Raw genomic sequence first — 17,784 nt, 5'->3', positions numbered from 1 at the left:
CCCCCAAAAAAAAAAAAAAAAAAAGAAATACAACTGATTTTTGCATATTGATCTTGTACTGTGAACTTTGTTGAACTCTTATTAGCTCTAGATTTTTAAAAAATGTATTCCTTAGAATTTTCTATAAACAAGTGTATTAGTTTTCCAGGGTTCCCATTAACAAAGTACCACAGACTGAGTGGTTTAAACACACACACACACACACAATTTTTTTTTTGGCTGTACGGCTTGCAGGACTGAACCTTGGGGTCCCAGCAGTGAAAGTGCTGAATACTAACCACTGCACCCTAAACAACAAAATTTATTGTCCCACAGTTCTAGAGGTTAGAAGTCCAAAGTCAAGGTGAAAACAGGGTTGGTTCCTTCTGAGGGCTATGGGGAAAAGTCTGTTTCAGGTTTTTCTCCTTGATTTATAGTGGTCTCCTTCCTATCTCTTTATAGTGTTTTCTTCTATACCTATCTCTGCAACCAAATTTCCTCTTTTTGCAAGGACACCAGTCACCAGTGTCCACCCCAATGACCTCACCTTAGCATTATTACCTCTGTAAAGACTCTATTTCCAAATAAGGTCACATTATGAGGTACTGGGGGGTAGGATTTCAACACATTACTTTTTCTTTACGGGCTTTTTCTTTTATTCACACACTCATGCCATCTCTGAATAGAAATGGTTTTACTTGTTCCATTCCAATCTGGATTCCTTTTACTTCTTTTTCTTGCCTAATCACCCTGGCTGGACCTGCAGTACAATGTTGAATAAGAGTGGCAAGAGTGGACATCCTTATATTGTTCCATCACCTTCTTTCTTCATTTTTGTTTTTGGTAGAGCACTGGGCACCATCTAAAATTATCTTATTTTTTATTTTAGGAAGAATGAATAAATGCTTTTCTATATATAACCACTCCCTACTTCAGACCAATTTCATCTCTTATCCAGATTACTGTCACATTCTCTATGACTTGCCTTTCAGCCTCCCCAATCCACTATTCCCACTGTAGGCAAAAGGAGTTTTTCTAAAACTCAAATCTAATTCAGCTTCATATTTACTAACTCTGTGACTTTGTCAATTACTTCAACTCCCCGCCCACCCCCCCTTTTTTTGGCTGCTCCCCCCGCAACTTGTGGGGTCTTAGTTCCCTGATCAGGGGTCGAGCCTCGGCAGTGCACGTGAGGAGTCCTAACCACTGGACCACCAGGGAATTCCCTGCTTCAACTCCCCTAAGCCTCTTTTTCTTCATCTATGTTAACCGGGTGATAACAAAGGCACCTCCATCACAGGTTTGTTGAGACATGTAAAATTTACCACCTTGTCTGGCGCACGATAAGCGCTCCATGGATATCTACTATTACTTTTCCCTTTTAATAGTAACATCTAATTTACATTACCGGTTATTTCTCTATGCCAAACTCTGTTATAAGTGCAGACAGAGGAAGTTTAAGTGGCTTGCCCAAAGCCATGCAAATAGGCAGTGGAAAATGAACCGAAGCACTGGACTCTTAACCAGCTATACTTATTTGCGTTTTTCTCTAACTGCGCTCTTAAAACTCTTCTGCTGCTTCCCAGAGACTTCAGCATAAAATCCAGCTCCTCAGGCTGCTGGAGAATCTCCGGAAGTCGCCTTTGCCAGCCTCCCTAGGATTATCTCTTGCCATCAGTCCCTTCACTACGAGCTCCGACCCTACTATCTCTAGTGTTTTTTCAGGTGCTCAGGATCAAAGACGTGCACTTTTTGCGCCCTTAGTGAGATACCCTCTCCTTCACCTCGTTTGCTCCCATTGACCCTGCAGGAAACCTTCCTCGATACCCCAATGACCGCCAAGGCCCTGTAAACGGTTCCTCTCCACTGAGGTTCTGCAGCACCTCGAATTTCCGTCACCGCGGTGGTCACGCTGCGTCGTTTACGCATCCGTCACCGATCTGTGAATTACAAGGCAAAGACTGCGACTTCTTCGACTTAGTAGGCAAACGTCCAACACTTACTACAGAAAGGAGTAATCCGGGAAATGAAACAAAAGAAAAATTGGGCGCTGTCTCAATTATCCTTTATTTGTAGTTTACCTTGAATTACTCTGGTAACCTATTGAGTTTTTTTTTTTTCCTCCAATTCGCGCTGTCTCGGCGCACCTACGTATCACCGGTTCTTTTATAAACAAAGTAAACCCGGAGTAATTCGCACGCACGGAAGAACCCGGACCGGACTCACTGACAAGATGGCAGCCGGCCCTCCGCTGGAGCGAGTGTCCGCCCACTCAGGGCGTAGGCCTCGTCATGTGACCCTCCCCTGCCTGGCACCGCCCCCGGCCGCAGTGCCTGACGGGAGGCAGAGCAGCGAGCGAGGGCGTCGGCCATTTTGTGGCTGTTGCCTGTGGGACACGGAGGTGGCGGTTGGGTCGGAAGAGTGAGAGACTCTTCGGCTAGTTTTTCCTCCTTGTTTTCTCCTCCTTTTTTTTCTGGCGGTAGAGCGCAGTTATGGGTCGCAAGAAGAAGAAGCAGCTGAAGCCGTGGTGCTGGTATCCTTTGTCGGTTTGAAGTCGAGGCCGAGCGGGGGCGCCGGTTGGTGGTGACCGGGACGGGGAGGCCTGGCTTTGGCCTATGGCGGAGAGTGGGATGTAGGCCTCGGGGTCGGTGGTTTGGTGGCTGGGCTCGGATTTGGGAAGGTTTCTCGGAAAATGGGGTCCCTGGGGCGAGAAGCTCTGCCAGTTGTGGGTCGTGGGACTCCGTGACTCAGGAGGGTCTCGGTTTGGTGCGAGCGTTGACCCACGGGGAGGCGGCTTGGACCCCCTTCACCAAGGACAGAGTCCCCTGAGGAGTCTTCTGCCACACTCCGTTGTTTAGGTGTCGGTTCAACAAAGGGACTTGCTTCGAGTATAGTACGCTTATTGACTCTGTGGCGGATCAGGGGGGAGCTTCCGGAGTCGGTCACCCACTCTTTTCTTTTTTCTTTTTTTTTTTTTTTTTGTAGAATCGGTGGTTTAGTAAAGGCTTATGTTAGTCAACCCTGATTTCGACGCCCCCCCCCCCCCCCCCCCTTTTTTTTTTTTTTTTTTTTTTTTTTTTTGCTGGGGGTTGGGGTAAGATCTAGCTTCCGCCTCCCACCCCCCCCCGGAAACGTTAGTAAACTTTACGTTTCAGTTGATTTTATTTACTGTCTGGTACCTAAAAACGCTGCATGTATTTATATAATAGTTGAAAACCGGTGTACAGATTTTGTAAAGTGCTTTTTGGAAAATCTGACAAGGGAGAGAAGAATTCTCAGTATTATTGACAGAACTTATCTGTGAGTTTAAATACATTTTTGGGCGACAAATTCGTACGGAATTGCAAGCAACTTTGTGGATTGTTCATAGAAAATTGTCGCAATGAACTTATTTTCAGATTCTAAATAATATAAACATTAAATTTTAAATGTTAGGTAAATTCTTAGTATTTCGATTATTTTTATCTTCTAATTTTTGAAGTTCTGTTCACATTAACTTTGGGGTTTTTTTTCTTTTTAAACTTTTTGAACCCTTCCAGTTCACAGTGTGCATTTGTAAATGTTGAGACATTGAACAAAAGAAAAGTTTCACACATAAATCTGTGTGAAACGCGGGAATTTGACAAAAGTATACTGTCTACTGAGATGTGTTTATTTAGGGGTGGTGAAGAGATATTGTGAGCTTCCAGGACATTGAAAACTCCAAAATTATGTGGGAGGTTAATCCTTAGTTATATAATAAATATCAAAAGTAGAGTTTATATAAAGTACTCTTGGTTTTAGCTGTTGCCTGTTTTTAATGTTACTACTATTCTCTTTCATTACAGATTTATTTTTTATAGGCAGTGTCACTATTGTGCTATTTTTGTACCTTAACTATAGTGATCAGGTATTGTAATAGAGATTTTGATGATGAGAAGATCCTTATACAGCACCAAAAAGCAAAGCATTTTAAATGTCACATATGTCATAAGAAATTGTATACAGGACCTGGCTTAGCTATTCATTGCATGCAGGTAAGGAGTTTCTTCTGTATTTAATTTTTGCTCTCTTGTAGTTTGGAAACAGCATGAAAAAATCTTGAATTTCTCTTTGATAGCGGTAGAGTTTTTGTTGTTGTTGTTTATTGCAAAAGATTAGATAAGATGACCAGTCAGCTTTAAAATAAAAAAAACCCTGTTCTTTAGCCATTGAGAAGATAAACAGTTGATTTTTCATGTTTAAAGAGTTTATGCTACTATTTACCTTTAAATTATTGATAATATCTTTTATCCTAGATTTAGATGGGTGACAATTAGGTTGAGATCACGAAGTATTTCGTCAGTACTTGGCTAAGAGAACAAGGATCAGTGATTTAAATTTTGTGGGCACTCTGACCAAATCCAATCCCATAAGAATTAGTACATAATTAACCACCATTACTCACTGTCTTTAACGATTTGTTATAATCTGTTGCCTGGGGCTAAGCTACCATTTATTCCATGGACCTCTTTTGGAATGGTGGCATGGTGTTTCATTTAATAATTTCTAGGTTTCTTGAGTTCTTTCACTAGGTGGGGAGGGCTTTGTAATTTATATTTTTGAAGATCTAATAAGTACCTTTTTTATTCAACATTATTTCTTCTACTTTTGCCAGTCCTAGAGCTACCTGAATTTTTGCCTAATTGGACCCTAGAGAGATGTGAGATGAGCAGATCCCCATTTATTGGAAACTACTGTTGGTAGGAGGCAGGGAGGTAAATTAAAACAAGATATTGCTTCCCTGAGTTTAAAAATAAGTTTATAAAGATCTGTTTCACTCCAATTATGTCGCTATAATAGCAGTTCAGTATCCATTTAAAAATATGAGACCCACAATTTTCCACTGTGATAGTCACTAGTTACTTGTGGCTATTTAAACAGAAATTTACAAATTAAAACTTCAATTCCTCAGTCACCTTATAGTCACATTTCCTGTGCTCAGCCACAAGTGACTGGTGGATGACTATTGTATTGGATAGTACAGATGCAGAACATTACCATTTATCACAGTTTCTGTGAGACAGTACTGTACAATGTTTTAGGCACTGAATATACAACAGTGAATAAATCAAAGTCATCATTGTGGAGTTTAGATTTACATTGTGGAGGAGAACAGCCTATAAATATTTAATTTTATGCTGATATGTGACAGAGAAAACTAAAACTAGGTAGGGGGGATAGGGGAGGGCCACAAGGTAGTACAGGCCTGAATGAGAAACTGACATCTGAACAGAGATCTGAAAGGAGGTGAGGGAGAGATTCCAGGGAACAGCAGATGAAAGACCTTCACGTCAGGAGCATTCTCCTATATTGAGGGCAAGGACAGCAATGTGCTACTTTACATAGGAGGGTTTGCAGGCTATTGTAGGCCATTTTCTTTAATAGTGAAATGGGAGGTTTTAATCGAGATGAAACATGCTTTGGCACACTTTTTAAAGAGTCATTTTGGCTGCAGGGTTGAGCGTAGACTGTAGAGTGCAGTAAGACCACTTAGGAGACCAGGCAAGAGTGTTCCAGGCAAGAGGTGATGGTGACAGAGAATTTGCTGATGAATTAGATGTGGAGTATGAGAAAGTGAGGAGTGGAGGATGTTCTGAAAGTTTTTGGCCTGAGCAGTGTGAAAAGTGAGTTACTGTATTCATTTGGCCCTTGGTATCCACATCTGCGTATTATACCGCAATTGAAATTCGGTAAGTTGAATCCACGTGTGCAGAATCCGTGGATACAGAGGGCTAACTGTACTGCGCCATTTTATATAAGGGACTTGAGCATCCTTGGTATTAGGGAGAGTGGTTCTGGAACCAGTCATGCCTTGATATCAAGGGACGACTGTACTGAAATGTGGAAAGCTGCAGGAAAAATAGGCTTAGGGGTGAGGCTATCAAGATCATCTTATGTTAATTTTGAGTTTGGGTATGTTAGTTTTGAGATTTTGAGGAGGTCTGTTGAATACCCAGATGGAGATGTCATATAAGCAGTTGAATCTACAGGTCTGCAGTTCAGAGAGGTTGGAGCTGGTGATAGAAATTTGGGGGGATACAGTATAAGGATGGCTATTTTAAGCCATGATATTATATGTCTTTAGGGAGTAGAATATAGATAGAAAAGTGGTGCCAACGACACCACCTTGGGCCACTCCCAGCATTTAGAGGTCAGAAGATTAAAAGAAACCAATCAAGATTGAAAAGGTAGGAAAACCAAGAGAGTAGTGCTGTGGAAGCCAAATGAAGTGTTTCAAGGAGTGAGTTATTTATTTAAGTCAAACGTTGGTGGTAGGTTAGTTAAGCACAGGACTAAGATTGGATTAATCAAAGTAGAGGTCATTGGTTACTTGCCAAGAGTGATTTCCTAGAATGAAGAGGATGAAAGGCTGATAGGAATGCTTGCAAGAGAAAATGAGAGGAAAGTAGAGGTGCTATTTCAGGGAGTTGTACTATAGAGAAGAGCAGAGAAACGGAGTGGAAGCTGGAAGATTAGTTAAGAAACTATTAGTAATAATCTTTAATTGACTAAGTGCTTCTGTTTATATGTTCTTACCATAATTTCACAGGAGCTTGTGAGATAGGCATGGCAGTTAAATCAGACACATGCTGGAATTTTATAGATTAGTTTAGGACATTAGTAATTTAGATATTTTACGTCAGTGTTTGCACATATCTTTTCAGCTGAGACCATACTAATTTCTACTATGTAAGACTAAGAAATCTAATTCTGGCTGTAACATAAGGTTGGGAAGATTTTGAGTGAATGGCGTTATTTTTTCTTCTCTTTCCAATACCTTTTAATTAAGATATTTCTTTCCTTCATCACTTAGAAATGTAGTGAAAACTAGTTAATGTGTATGTGAATGTAATTGTATTTTTTCAGAGAACGTATATATGAGTTACTTCATCTGCCTTCATCAAGAGAAGTAACATGTTCCAAAAAATGTAGGAAATGGTGATTGTCATTTATTGAGTAGCTTTATTCATGGATCTTTTAATCACAATAAGATAATTTGTGAATTTGATTTGCATATCACTTTTTTAAATCTTTGAGATACTCCTCCAGGAAAATACTTAGTTTTCTTTAATTACCTTTCTATTCTTCCATGAAAGTGTCTTGGAAGGAAAGAAAAATTGAGTATTACTTGGACCAATATATCCAAGTCATTAACCTAAATAAGTGGTTCTCAAACTTGAGTATGCAAAAGAATCACCTTGAAGTCTTGTTAGGTAGATTTGCAGTTCCACCCAAGAGTTTCTGCTTCAGTAGGGCTCAGGTGTGGCCTGGTAATTTGCATTTCTTATTTATTTTTAAAAAATTTTTATTGGCGTAGAATTTGCATTTCTAATAAGCTTCCAAGTGAAGCTGATATTTTAGGCAAACTACTTTGCCATCCTGTAGCCTAAGTTAATACCTTTTGCGGAAGAAACCTAGACCGACAGGGATTTTAGCATATTGGCAAAAGTTATTCGCGTTTGAGGGTTAGAAATGTTTGATCTAGCAAAACCATACAGTGAAAAAAGGTGCTAGATCCCCAGTGTTTTATTTTACAATAAAACCTCTGAAGGACTTCTTTTTGTGATCTGCCAAATAAATTGAGAGGTGGAAAGTGACAGGATCACTACTGTGGCAGTGTTAATTAAGCTCTTCAGGTGACTCATTAGTTACGGGTAATGCTAATTGGAAATGTCACTTTCGTGGTTTGTAGCTACTAGCTGTCTCAGGATACATTCTTGGAAAAGTTACTTTATTCTGATACTTAATTTTAAGACTTCATAAGCTTTACTTAGTTCAGACTTCACACTTCCCTGATTTGAGTAGCACTGTTAGTTCATTGTTAATAATTCAGGCAATCAAGGTTATAAGGTAAACTTGAAATTGTTTATTGAGCCCTTGCTATGTGCTTCACATTGCCAAGTGCTTTTTACATAGCGTCTTTTTTAATCCTAAAAATGACCTCAGAAGTTAGGTGCTGAATAGGTGAAGTAAACTGAGGCTTAGGTCGAAGAATTTGCCTAATCTCACATAGCTAATAGGCCATAAAGCTGGGGGTTGAATCCACATACTTTCACTATGGAACCAGTCATTCTTAACCATTATACTAAGTGGTCTCTTGAGTAATTTAAAATTACTCTTTAAAAGACTTTCATGAGGCACTTTTGTCTATCTAATGGAAGGTTTTTGTTTTGTTGGTGTGGGGTCTTTTTGGTTTGTTTTTTAATGTTAGGTGCATAAAGAGACAATAGATGCAGTACCAAATGCAATACCTGGGAGAACAGACATAGAGTTGGAAATATATGGTATGGAAGGTATTCCAGAAAAAGACATGGATGAAAGAAGACGACTTCTTGAACAGAAAACACAAGGTAAATGCTAAGATGTATGCTTTTTCTTGATACAGCTTAACTAGTGAGAGTATTATTACAATATTTTCAAGTATGAATTTAATGGTAGATGTTAGGTCTATTCAGAATTTCAGTTTGAGGTTTTTTGGGGGTTTTTTTTGGTCTTACGTTCAAAGTTAATGTATTTTATTTGTATATGTGGTAGCATTTGGATCATTCCCTACATTTTATTATATTTTTACTCATAACTGAATTCCAGGTGGATTAGCAAGTGTTGAGGCCTTTGAGGAGGAAGGTAGCTTGTTTTGATTTATGAAACCACTAATTGTAAATTCTTTTAGTGGTGTATTTGACTTGGGATTTGCAGCCCTCTCCTATCCAAATGATAGAAACTTACTAGTAAACTATGAAGTCTTTTGAAAAGCATTCTGGAGAGGTCAGACTAGTTTTCATAGTTTACCTTTTGGAGTGGAATAGAAAGCTGTTTTTTAAAAGTATAACTGCTTTAGGAAAATGTTCTTTACTTGCCATAGAATAGGGAAAGGATGTTAACCTTCTTGCTTAATACAGATTGAAAAAACATTAAAGAGTAAAGAGCAGTGTTAACTGAGTTTTTTTGGAAGAAAAATCTCAGGAGCTACTTGCACTGAAATAAAATTTTTAAATGTTGAATGTCTTAAACTTGCGTAGGTTTTCTTTTTTTACTCTATGGGAAAAATTAATTTAAACTTTTTTAGCAGAGAGTCAAAAAAAGAAGCAACAAGAGGATTCTGATGAATATGACGATGATGACTCTGCAGCTTCAACTTCATTTCAGCCACAGCCTGTTCAACCTCAACAAGGTTATATCCCCCCAATGGCACAACCAGGACTACCACCAGTTCCAGGAGCACCAGGAATGCCACCTGGAATGATGCCAATGGGTGGAATGATGCCACCTGGACTGGGAATACCACCTCTGATGGCTGGTATGCCAACAGGTACACCCCCTCCAGGAATGCCACCTGGGTAAGAAAACTCTTAATTGACTTGTGGGCTTGTGCCTAGAGTGATCTCAACTTGGGTGTGTTACATCACTTAAATGTTACTTTGCTGTTTTTTTTTATTTTTCTTTTTGCTTCTAAAAGGTATGGGCTCTGTAACTTTTAAACTTACCTAATAAAGGGATCTACTAATAATTTAAGGAATATAAATTTGACTCTGAAGAGAATAGATTTTTGGGTTTTAGGATGTATGTAGGCAGCCATCTGCTTCAGTTGCATCTGATGTAATTAAAGTAGTTGGTTGTAGATTTGAGTTTCTGAGATTCAAAACTGTCCATGACACTTTATAGTTGTGAGAAGAAGCAAACTCTGTAAATGATTTATTTGTCAAGTCATCAAGAACTAAAATGAATATGAGGTGCTCGTGCCCATCACTTTTATTTAAATATTGTTGGATGTGAGAGGTATACAATACACTTTCCCACTGTATTTTGAAAATCAGTTAGATTTTGATTTTGTCATACATTTTCACAGATTGCATCATCAGAGAAAATATACCCAGTCATTTTGCGGTGAAAACATGTAAGCATCTCATTCGTAATGTAATTCAGGAGGTATAATCATAATGTCATTTTTTTTGTGTGTTTAATGGTATCTATTAAGTTGACTTCAGAAGTTTTCTAATCTTCCTCACTAAAACTTCTAAACTTTGCAAACTGATTGACACAGATCTCTTAAAGGAGGGAACTAAAACATCTGTGAGGAAATCGTAATAGACTCATAAACAAAGCATTTTCTAATTGTGCAGCTGTTTTCCCCAAACTGCTAAAAGTAAGGGGACTTAGTAAAAAGGGGTGATGTTTAAGAAAGACTATATATTCCTTTGCTAAATTACGTGCTGTGTTACTGTAGAAGGTAATTGATTTTTCTTCTAATAAAATCTATATCTAGAAGTTATTCTGATAAGAATCCTAAATCATTAATTCACAAACTTGTAATTTTTTAAGTGAATTGGACACTGATATTTGAAGGTGAGCTCTTTTAAGGGAAGGAAAACAAATATGGGTTGTGTTTTTAAGTCCTGGTTTAGTGTTAGCAACTTTGTACATGAAAAGTAGGGATTCTGAGTTTACTTTTGATTATCTTTAATTTTGATGGTAGTTTTTCCGTGCCTGTCCAAAATAAATCTTTACTCCACAAAGTACATTCAGTATTTTCTTTTTGAAAAAATCTGATAACTCTAAAATATAGAGTTTTTTTTTTTTTTTTGATTAATATTCTGTGGATATTTTCCAAGTGAGACAAAAGGTGATTTTGTTTTCCGGTTACGCACATTTTGGATAAGGCCTCTTGCTTATATTAAGGAGAGTGTAATAATTGTTCTCAATGACTTTAAATGTATTAAATGTTCTGTTAACAAAGACTGAATTTTTTCCCCGATTTTACTGGTAAACCAAAGAGTTTGCTGGTTTTTAGGGAATTTGTTTTGATAGAATTGTTTTAGTGTGTTGTGTGTTCTTTCAGCTTGATTGATTTCAATATTAGGGGTCAAATTCAAGTCTTATCTGTTGTTTCAGGCTTTAGCCAAAATATTTTCTAATGTTTTATACTGTTAATTAACTTTAGTTGTCTCTTGAAATTTGCTTTCTAATAGAATGATGCCAATGGGTGGAATGATGCCACCTGGACCGGGAATACCACCTCTGATGCCTGGTATGCCACCAGGTATGAAATGTTAGACAGTTTCCTTTTTAATATGACAGAAGTGATTTATTCTTAAATATTTTAGACAGCAGATCTGTGGGCATTGGTGCAGTTTTTGGTTTTTTTTTTTTTTTTTTTGCGGTACGTGGGCCTCTCACTGTTGTGGCCTCTCCTGTTGTGGAGCACAGGCTCCGGACGTGCAGGCTCAGCGGCCATGGCTCACGGGCCCCACCGCTCCGCGGCATGTGGGATCTTCCCAGACCAGCACACGAACCTGTGTCCCCTGCATCGGCAGGTGGACTCTCAACCACTGCGAGGTGCAGTTTTAAAATTGGTGTAATTTTAAAGTTTCTATAGGTTAGTGACTTCTTACGAAAATTACTGGGAGAAATGTGATCTCGTTTTGTTCTGAGTTCCGAGTTTTGAAATAGATAGTAAAAGTAGTCCTCAAAGCCACCAGAATGGGTCACTGAGCCTGTGACTTAAGAGTGGTTATATCTGTTAGGAATATTTTAGGCAAGTACTGGAGACTTTTAACAAGTAATAGAGAAATCCAACAAACTGTTAAACAACGTAGGTATTTATTATCTCACTCAACCTAAAAGTGGTAGGCTCAGTGGCTCCAGTGATAACAAGAACCCATACTTCAAAAATTTTCCACTTTGCCAACCTTAGCTTTCTCTCTCAGACATGTAACTCAGTAGTTATAAGATCTCAGGCAAGAAAGGGTGCTTTCCTTTTTCTTGTATTAGGGAACAAAGTAACTTTCCCAGAATCTCCTTAGCCTCTTACATATCATTGGCCAGAAATGGGTCTAATGGAGCTTCTAGGTGCAGGGAAGCATGGGAAATAAAGTATCTTGATTTTTTAGCCTACAGTGTGGGGAAAGGGATTTGGTTAGCCCAGTAAATGTGCCACAGAGGTCTTCATGAGGCTTTCTGAGTCCATTGCCTAGCGTTTTAATCCTAGCAAGTTTGGTTTGCAGTCTATAGCAGATTCAGATGTACTCAAGTGATAGTTGGTGTAAAAGGAACAAAAATAAAGCAGCAGCAAAATTTGAATCATGCCAGTGCAATCATTAATTTATAGGCAACAGCTTCACATACATCGTGCTGTGAGATAATTTTAGGCATTTAAATGAATACAGAAAAATAACCTGTGTTCATTTGGTAATGTGAAGTCAGTAAAAGTTTTAAGTTACATTGAGGAACTTCAAAGAATGCCTAGTGTATATTTTAGGAAAATTTGTGTATTTAAAGCACACTTAAAGGAATAATTTAGTTTCTGGAATAATTTTTATGGGTATTTGACCTATTAACAGTTTTTACTGTAGTTTGCATTAGAGTTCTGGAAACATCTGTCAGATGATTGAAATAATTCTATATGTTTCAAAAATTTGCTGCATCAGTAATATCAATAAGCCTAATTGTTGGCTTTGCCCATATACAGGGTTTCTAGTGGTATCTCTCATGTCCCAAAATTCTGAAGAGACGCAAAGGTGTAGAAAGTTGGAGGCAAAACTGTTCCAAGGGGGCAAGTGCCCAAGTACTTTGGGGCTTCATTGAGTTCAGCAGTCAGTCGTCAGTATTGATAACTTCGTAGTATAGAATCTTGTTTTGTGTGTGTCTGTGCTGCACGGCTTATGAGATCTTGGTTCCCTTACCGGGGATTGATCCCGGGCCATAGCAGTGAAAGCCGAGTCCTAACCACTGGACTGCCAGGGAATTTCCTAGAATCATTTTTAATTTAATTTAGTATGTTTTAGTGGCAAAGTTTTGAGGAAGTATTTTTTCTGAACTATATGTTTCAGCAACTGGGTCCCACTCCAGTATTTCTTCTCTGCAGGTATGCCCCCTCCTGTTCCACGTCCTGGAATTCCTCCAATGACTCAGGCACAGGCTGTTTCAGCGCCAGGTATTCTTAACAGACCACCTGCACCAACAGCAACAGTTCCAGCTCCACAGCCTCCAGTTACTAAGCCTCTTTTCCCCAGTGCAGGACAGGTAAGGTGAAATTTCTGAAAAAGAGCGTGCTTATATTTAAAGGTAAAGTGGAGTTGTTCACTGAACTCCTTGAAAATGTCAAGTCATTTTAAAAATTGTAATTTTCTTAATACAATTTATTAACTATACTGAAGAAGTGGTGTTCTCTTCCGTTTTTGCACACATTGATTTCCTTTACTCATAAAAGGTTGACCGGAACCAGAAACTAGTGTAGTGTGTTATTTTTTTGTAGTTGTGAACTCTGGTTATTCTTAGCTTTAGTTAGAAATGAAAATTTAATTTCTGGGAACTTAAATACATAAAAATGTTATGAGGTCCTCCTTTACCTAATGAGCTATGAGTAGAATGAAAACCAAAGTCAAAAAATCGTAAGACCTTAGCAAATAATTTTTGGGCTCTTCCTTTAGTCTAGAATTGTGACAGACAGTAGTGCCTCACTGTTGCTGGAAGGGCATCATTTAATGTCTTTTGACCTAGTCACACTCATATTTCCTACTCGTCCTTTTTTTTTTTTCCTCCCCAGAACTCAGAAGCAAAAAATCCTTCTTTTATATATAGTATGTATATAATGGTTGTTACCTTTGCTTTTTCCCCCCAGTTGGATTCAGAGTTAAGCAGATGTATTTAATTCATTCAGAATTGAGACGCTCAGGATGTATGTTCTTCATTGTTCACCTTAAAATTATCCCTTAGATGTTTTCTTTTTTCAATTTTTTTTCTGTTTGTAGTTGCTAAATTAAAAGCATTACTTTTTAAGTACATTAATATGTTTTTGAGGTGGGGATTTTGTTTATTGTTTGTTTTGTTTATCCTGTTAATAAACTTTTGGCAAAAGATGTAGTTATCGATGGAGAATTGAAGTGTCAGTAATGCGTCATAATTCTCAGTTTAAGGTTTCAGTTTTGGAAAAGTGTAAAACGTTAGTTTTAGGGGAAAAAACCTGTGGTTAATTAGGTTTATTGGTGTAGAATTTAAAAAGTTTTTTTGAGGCTCATAGTGTCACTCTGTTTATTGTAAATGCATTAACTGCCTGCCTCTATAAAACAGATTTGATTGCATTGTATTCTGCATTTAGAAAAATGCAATCTATACTGAAAAAAAAGTCTACCACGTGGCTTATTTTCACCCATTTGTTTGGAGACTTTTCATTGTTTCCTTTCTTTTATGCTACAGATGGGGACACCTGTAACAAGCTCAAGTACAGCTTCATCCAATTCAGAAAGTCTGTCTGCGTCTTCTAAAGCTCTGTTTCCTAGCGCAGCACAAGTACGCAGGAAGTTGCAGTTTAAAATTGTTAAAAATGGCTTTATAACTTCATTAACCCTTTGGACCCTACTTTGAAACTAAATCTTTTCCCAAAAAATACGTTTAATTTTTTTTAAGTAAAATTAATGGCTTATAAAATCAATGCTATTTGAAAATTTGAACCGCATACTAATAGAAAAAGATACACCCCAAACTCCTATGGTTCTAAAGGGTTAAAAGCATGTAAGCAGTAAATGCATTTTAGTGGCCAATGGTTAGCCAGATGCATGATTAAGCTATTCTGTTTTATGCTGTTTAATGCATCACATATAATGTAAGGAAATTTAGTACTCTGCATTTGGTTCTGAAAGTTGGCCTAGTTTACATGTTTCAGATGTTCAGTGTTATGAAAAGTAACATTTATTACTTGGTAACCTTATACTTAAAAGCTTACTAAACCCTTTAGTCCATCATAATAATCTAGCCATTGTTAATTGGGAGGGCATTGTATTACTATATAAAGAATACTTCTGAAGGACATATCTTTAATGTGTCACCGTTGGTAGTTATTATTTATGCTATACTTAGTAACTGAAATTTATCCAAACATTTGTATTCTATAATTTCTAACTTTTTTTTTTTGAGCTCCTTGGTAGATAAATTTTTAAAAGGAATTTAGAATGATGATAATAGAAAATATGCTATTCCATTACATGATAATATCTTCAATTAGGAATAAATACAAAGCTTTGTAAATTAAGTAATTTCTGGTGAGGAGATAGATGATATCTGAGAAGTTACATAAGCAGTCTAACTTGTTTCTTGTTTCCACTGCTGTGTTTTGGATGTGCATCTTTTGGTATTATGTGTTACCTTGAATTTTGTGGATTGTTCATGATTTTAACTTGGTTTTCAGTTTTGTCCCTTATTGAATGTTAGTGTCTTGTTTTTAAGTTAAATAGGTAGTAGATGTATTCAGTTTGGGGATTTGAAGTTTTGTTGATGAAAGATAATGTTTTACAGGCTCAGGCAGCTGTCCAAGGACCTGTTGGTACAGATTTCAAGCCCTTAAATAGTACCCCTGCAACAACTACAGAACCCCCAAAGCCTACATTCCCTGCATATACACAGTCTACAGCTTCAACCACTAGTACAACAAATAGCACTGCAGCTAAACCAGCAGCTTCAATAACAAGTAAGCCTGCTACACTTACAACGACCAGTGCAACCAGTAAGTTGATCCATCCAGATGAGGATATATCGCTGGTAAGTTGTTTACATTTTTTACTAGCAGAGTTTGATTGAGTACTGTGGTAGCAACTTGTCCATTTGAAAAGTTTTAATTTGTATACCAGTGGTCTTATGATCTGATTGAATGCTAAGTGATTTTTATCATTCTGATTTTTAAGAACCACAAAACAAAGTGAATATTGCATGTTTTGATCTTAGATACATTCCCCCCCCAAGACTATTTCTAAAAGAGGATAGTAAGTTGGGTTCTTAACTCTCTCAAAAATTATTTTTGTTGTTCATAAATTTAATTAATCGAAGAAACAAGTGTGAGATAGAGTCTGCAGGTCCCTTGCAGTCCATATACCTTCTTCATTAGTTTCTTGCTGAAGCAATTTATAATTTCTGGAAAGTTGTTCAATATAACGTGCTTCAAATATAAAAATAGGTAAAGTTTTCTTAAGGCATCAAGATTTTAAGTTGGACTGGTTTGTGGGGTGAAGGTAATTGGGATGTAAGGGAACATTTAAAAATTACTCTCACTCTGTAAATATAAAGACTTTAGATGCTTACCTTCATGCTTAACTCCCTGTGTTCAGATGTTTCACAATTCACGTATTTTTATTCCTAGGAAGAGAGAAGAGCACAGTTACCTAAATATCAACGTAATCTTCCTCGACCAGGACAGGCTCCCATTGGTAATCCACCTGTTGGACCAATTGGAGGTATGATGCCACCACAGCCAGGCATCCCACAGCAACAAGGAATGAGACCCCCAATGCCGCCTCATGGTATTCCTCTTTTTACATTTATTTTATTTAGTGGATTTTCTGAGTGTACACGTGAAACACATTTATCTGCAAAATGCATTGCATTTAAAAGTACAAGGCACAGACTCAATCTATTTTTTTGTGTTTTAAATGTGTTTTGTAGGTCAGTATGGTGGTCATCATCAAGGCATGCCAGGTTATCTTCCTGGTGCTATGCCGCCGTATGGGCAGGGACCGCCAATGGTGCCCCCTTACCAAGGTGGGCCTCCTCGACCTCCGATGGGAATGAGACCTCCTGTAATGTCGCAAGGTGGCCGTTACTGATCTTACTTCATCCAGTCTAATAGGTTTGGAGATTAAACCTTTTCTCAACTTGTGCTGTTTATATAGCCAAGCTTCCGTCAATAAGGCTTCATTGTGACTTTAACAAACATTATCTTCCCACATACCAGGAACTATTGGACATTTATTTTACATGGGAAAATTTATTTGGAATAATAAAGCAGGAACTTTTCCTGAAGTTGCAATTTATACTGTATGGCTTCTTTTTCATGTTTCATCTAGGTTTTTAGAAGTGAAGTATAGTAAATTTGGTTCGTTATATTGTGAAGGCGCTGGAATTACATGAACATACCACCCTAATAAAGGCAAGTTCTGTAAGCTTATGTTGCTATTTGTAAAGTTATGCCTTCACAGCATTTCAGATGCTGTTGGACTTCATGTCCCCAACCTAGCTTGGTGAGGGCTGTAACTGTCTTCAAGTACCTGTACATTGGAAGTCTGAATGTGTAACAATATTTAATGTATTTAGAGTTCCTCATGTTTCAGGGTTTAAGAAATCTGACCCACCAAGGTCATGTGACTTTTCTGTACTGTTAAACTTCATTGTAATAAAATGAGAGAAAAATTTATGCCTTTTTATTCATAACCCAGCTGTGGACCACTGCCTGAAAGGTTTGTACAGATGCATGCCACAGTAGATGTCCACATAATAAAATTCGTAGTTATACCAATGCAGTTTTGATATATCATTGGATTCTGTCTTTGAATTGTAGGTTGTTCCTTAGCTGCATGTTTTAAACTGGACAGTATATGTAGAATTGTATGTTAGTCCTTCAGTTGACAGAAACACTTAGATATACCTATGAGTCATTACATGGGTATGAAATCTTTGTATTGTGTCACCTTTCCACCCCCTTGGTGTGTCAATATATGTTAGCTATCATAGATGTTTGAAATGTAAACCTTAATATTCCCTCCTTCCTGCTGATGTTTAGAGCCTAGTGCCAGACCCATTCATTTCCTTCTGATTATTTTTGAGACTGCGGTACTGTGTGGACCTCAGAAGCTTTTCAGGTGCAAACTTCTAGAAGCTTAGGTGCATGCAGTAATAGCCTTCTGTACTGTTAATGACTGGTATATATTCTAATGTGATGATGAGAATCTAAATGTGCCTCTGTTAAGATGTTTAACAGATGGATTCGAAATTTTTTATTTTATTATGTTCCTGGAAGATTAC

General features: G+C 37.8%; 1 protein-coding gene across 3 annotated transcripts; it reads left to right on the top strand.

Moving 5' to 3' along the window:
- Positions 1-1,423: 1,423 nt before the first annotated feature.
- Positions 1,424-17,282, top strand: ZNF207 (zinc finger protein 207). 3 transcript variants are annotated; one of them, XM_007452369.1, is made up of 11 exons: positions 1,424-1,434; positions 2,336-2,512; positions 3,869-3,995; positions 8,213-8,351; positions 9,071-9,338; positions 10,968-11,038; positions 12,863-13,020; positions 14,194-14,286; positions 15,289-15,531; positions 16,127-16,286; positions 16,429-17,282. In XM_007452369.1, the coding sequence occupies exons 2-11, from the start codon at positions 2,472-2,474 to the stop codon at positions 16,587-16,589; spliced, it is 1,461 nt and encodes a 486-aa protein (XP_007452431.1). In that variant the 5' UTR covers positions 1,424-1,434; positions 2,336-2,471; the 3' UTR covers positions 16,590-17,282. The 3 variants fall into 3 exon arrangements, with proteins under 3 accessions (XP_007452431.1, XP_007452430.1, XP_007452432.1); XM_007452368.1 differs by lacking the exon at positions 1,424-1,434 and adding an exon at positions 9,848-9,895 and having other exon boundaries at positions 2,326-2,512; XM_007452370.1 differs by lacking the exons at positions 1,424-1,434; positions 14,194-14,286 and adding an exon at positions 9,848-9,895 and having other exon boundaries at positions 2,326-2,512.
- The last annotated feature ends 502 nt before the right edge of the window (positions 17,283-17,784 follow it).

This window comes from Lipotes vexillifer, unplaced genomic scaffold (genome assembly GCF_000442215.2).
Source record: "Lipotes vexillifer unplaced genomic scaffold, Lipotes_vexillifer_v1.1 scaffold216, whole genome shotgun sequence".
NCBI classification, from domain to species: Eukaryota; Metazoa; Chordata; class Mammalia; order Artiodactyla; family Lipotidae; genus Lipotes; species Lipotes vexillifer.
Note: the sequence above shows the minus strand (reverse complement) of the source record. Positions and strands in the feature narration are given on the sequence as shown.